Source organism: Eimeria mitis, genomic scaffold, assembly GCF_000499745.2.
Source record: "Eimeria mitis Houghton genomic scaffold, Emh_scaff1248, whole genome shotgun sequence".
Classification (NCBI taxonomy): Eukaryota; Apicomplexa; class Conoidasida; order Eucoccidiorida; family Eimeriidae; genus Eimeria; species Eimeria mitis.
Window position 1 is genome coordinate 11,594 of NW_013568428.1, and position 783 is coordinate 12,376.

At 57.3% G+C, this 783-nt stretch overlaps 1 protein-coding gene across 1 annotated transcript in view; it reads left to right on the forward strand.

The window, feature by feature from the left end:
• Positions 1-783, forward strand: part of EMH_0032890 (uncharacterized protein) — a gene marked incomplete at both ends in the record, with an annotated part of 2,466 nt that overhangs the window by 981 nt on the left and 702 nt on the right. The window contains one exon of the mRNA XM_013494683.1: positions 38-781. Within this exon, the coding sequence (XP_013350137.1) occupies positions 38-781 (744 nt within the window). The remainder of the gene's footprint in view (positions 1-37; positions 782-783) is intronic.

A 783-nucleotide genomic window follows, 5' to 3' on the forward strand; every position in this document is an offset into this window, starting at 1 on the left:
GGGCGGGATATGTTGATGCTCGTCGAAGCTATCGCAGCAGCAGCAGCAGCAGCAGCAGCAGCAGCAGGAGCAGGAGGCTTCGGGCGCCGCTGCTGCCAGCAGAAGCCCCTGTGTCTCTGCTGCTGCTGTTGCTGCTGATGCTGCTGTTGCTGCTGCGGCTGATGCTGCTGTTGTTGCTGTCGTTGTTGCTGCTGCTGCTGCTGTTGTTGCTGGCGTTGTTGTTGCTGCTGTTGGTGTTGTTGTTGTTGCTGCTACTGCTGTTGTTGTTGCTGCTGCGGTTGCTGTTGTTGCTGCTGTTGCTGCTGCTGCTGCTGCTGCAGCTGAGCTTAGAGGGAAACTGAGTGGCGTTCTCATTGCTATTGGCGTTGCTGTTGCTGCTGCTGTCGTTGCTACTGCTGCTGCTGCTGCTGCTCTTGCTGCTCCTGTTACTCTTGCTGCTCTTACTCTTACTGCTGCTGCTGCTGCTGCTGCTGCTGCTGCTGCTGCTGCTGCTGCAGGTTCACTGTGTCACAGTTTACCAGCGCCTTCTTCCGGTTCTTCTTTTTTGCGTCTCCGCCAGCTGCCGCATCCTCGGCGTCTGCAGCAGCAGCAGCAGCAGCAGCAGCAGCAGCAGCAGCAGCAGCAGCAGGAGCGGCGGCAGTATTATAAGGTGTATGAGGGGGAGCAGCAGCAGGAGGAGGAGCAGCAGCAGCAGCACTATCTTCTTGCTGCTCTAGATAACACAGGAACCCTCACTCTATACGACAGCAGCAGCAACTTTGCTGCTGTCTGTACACTCTGCTG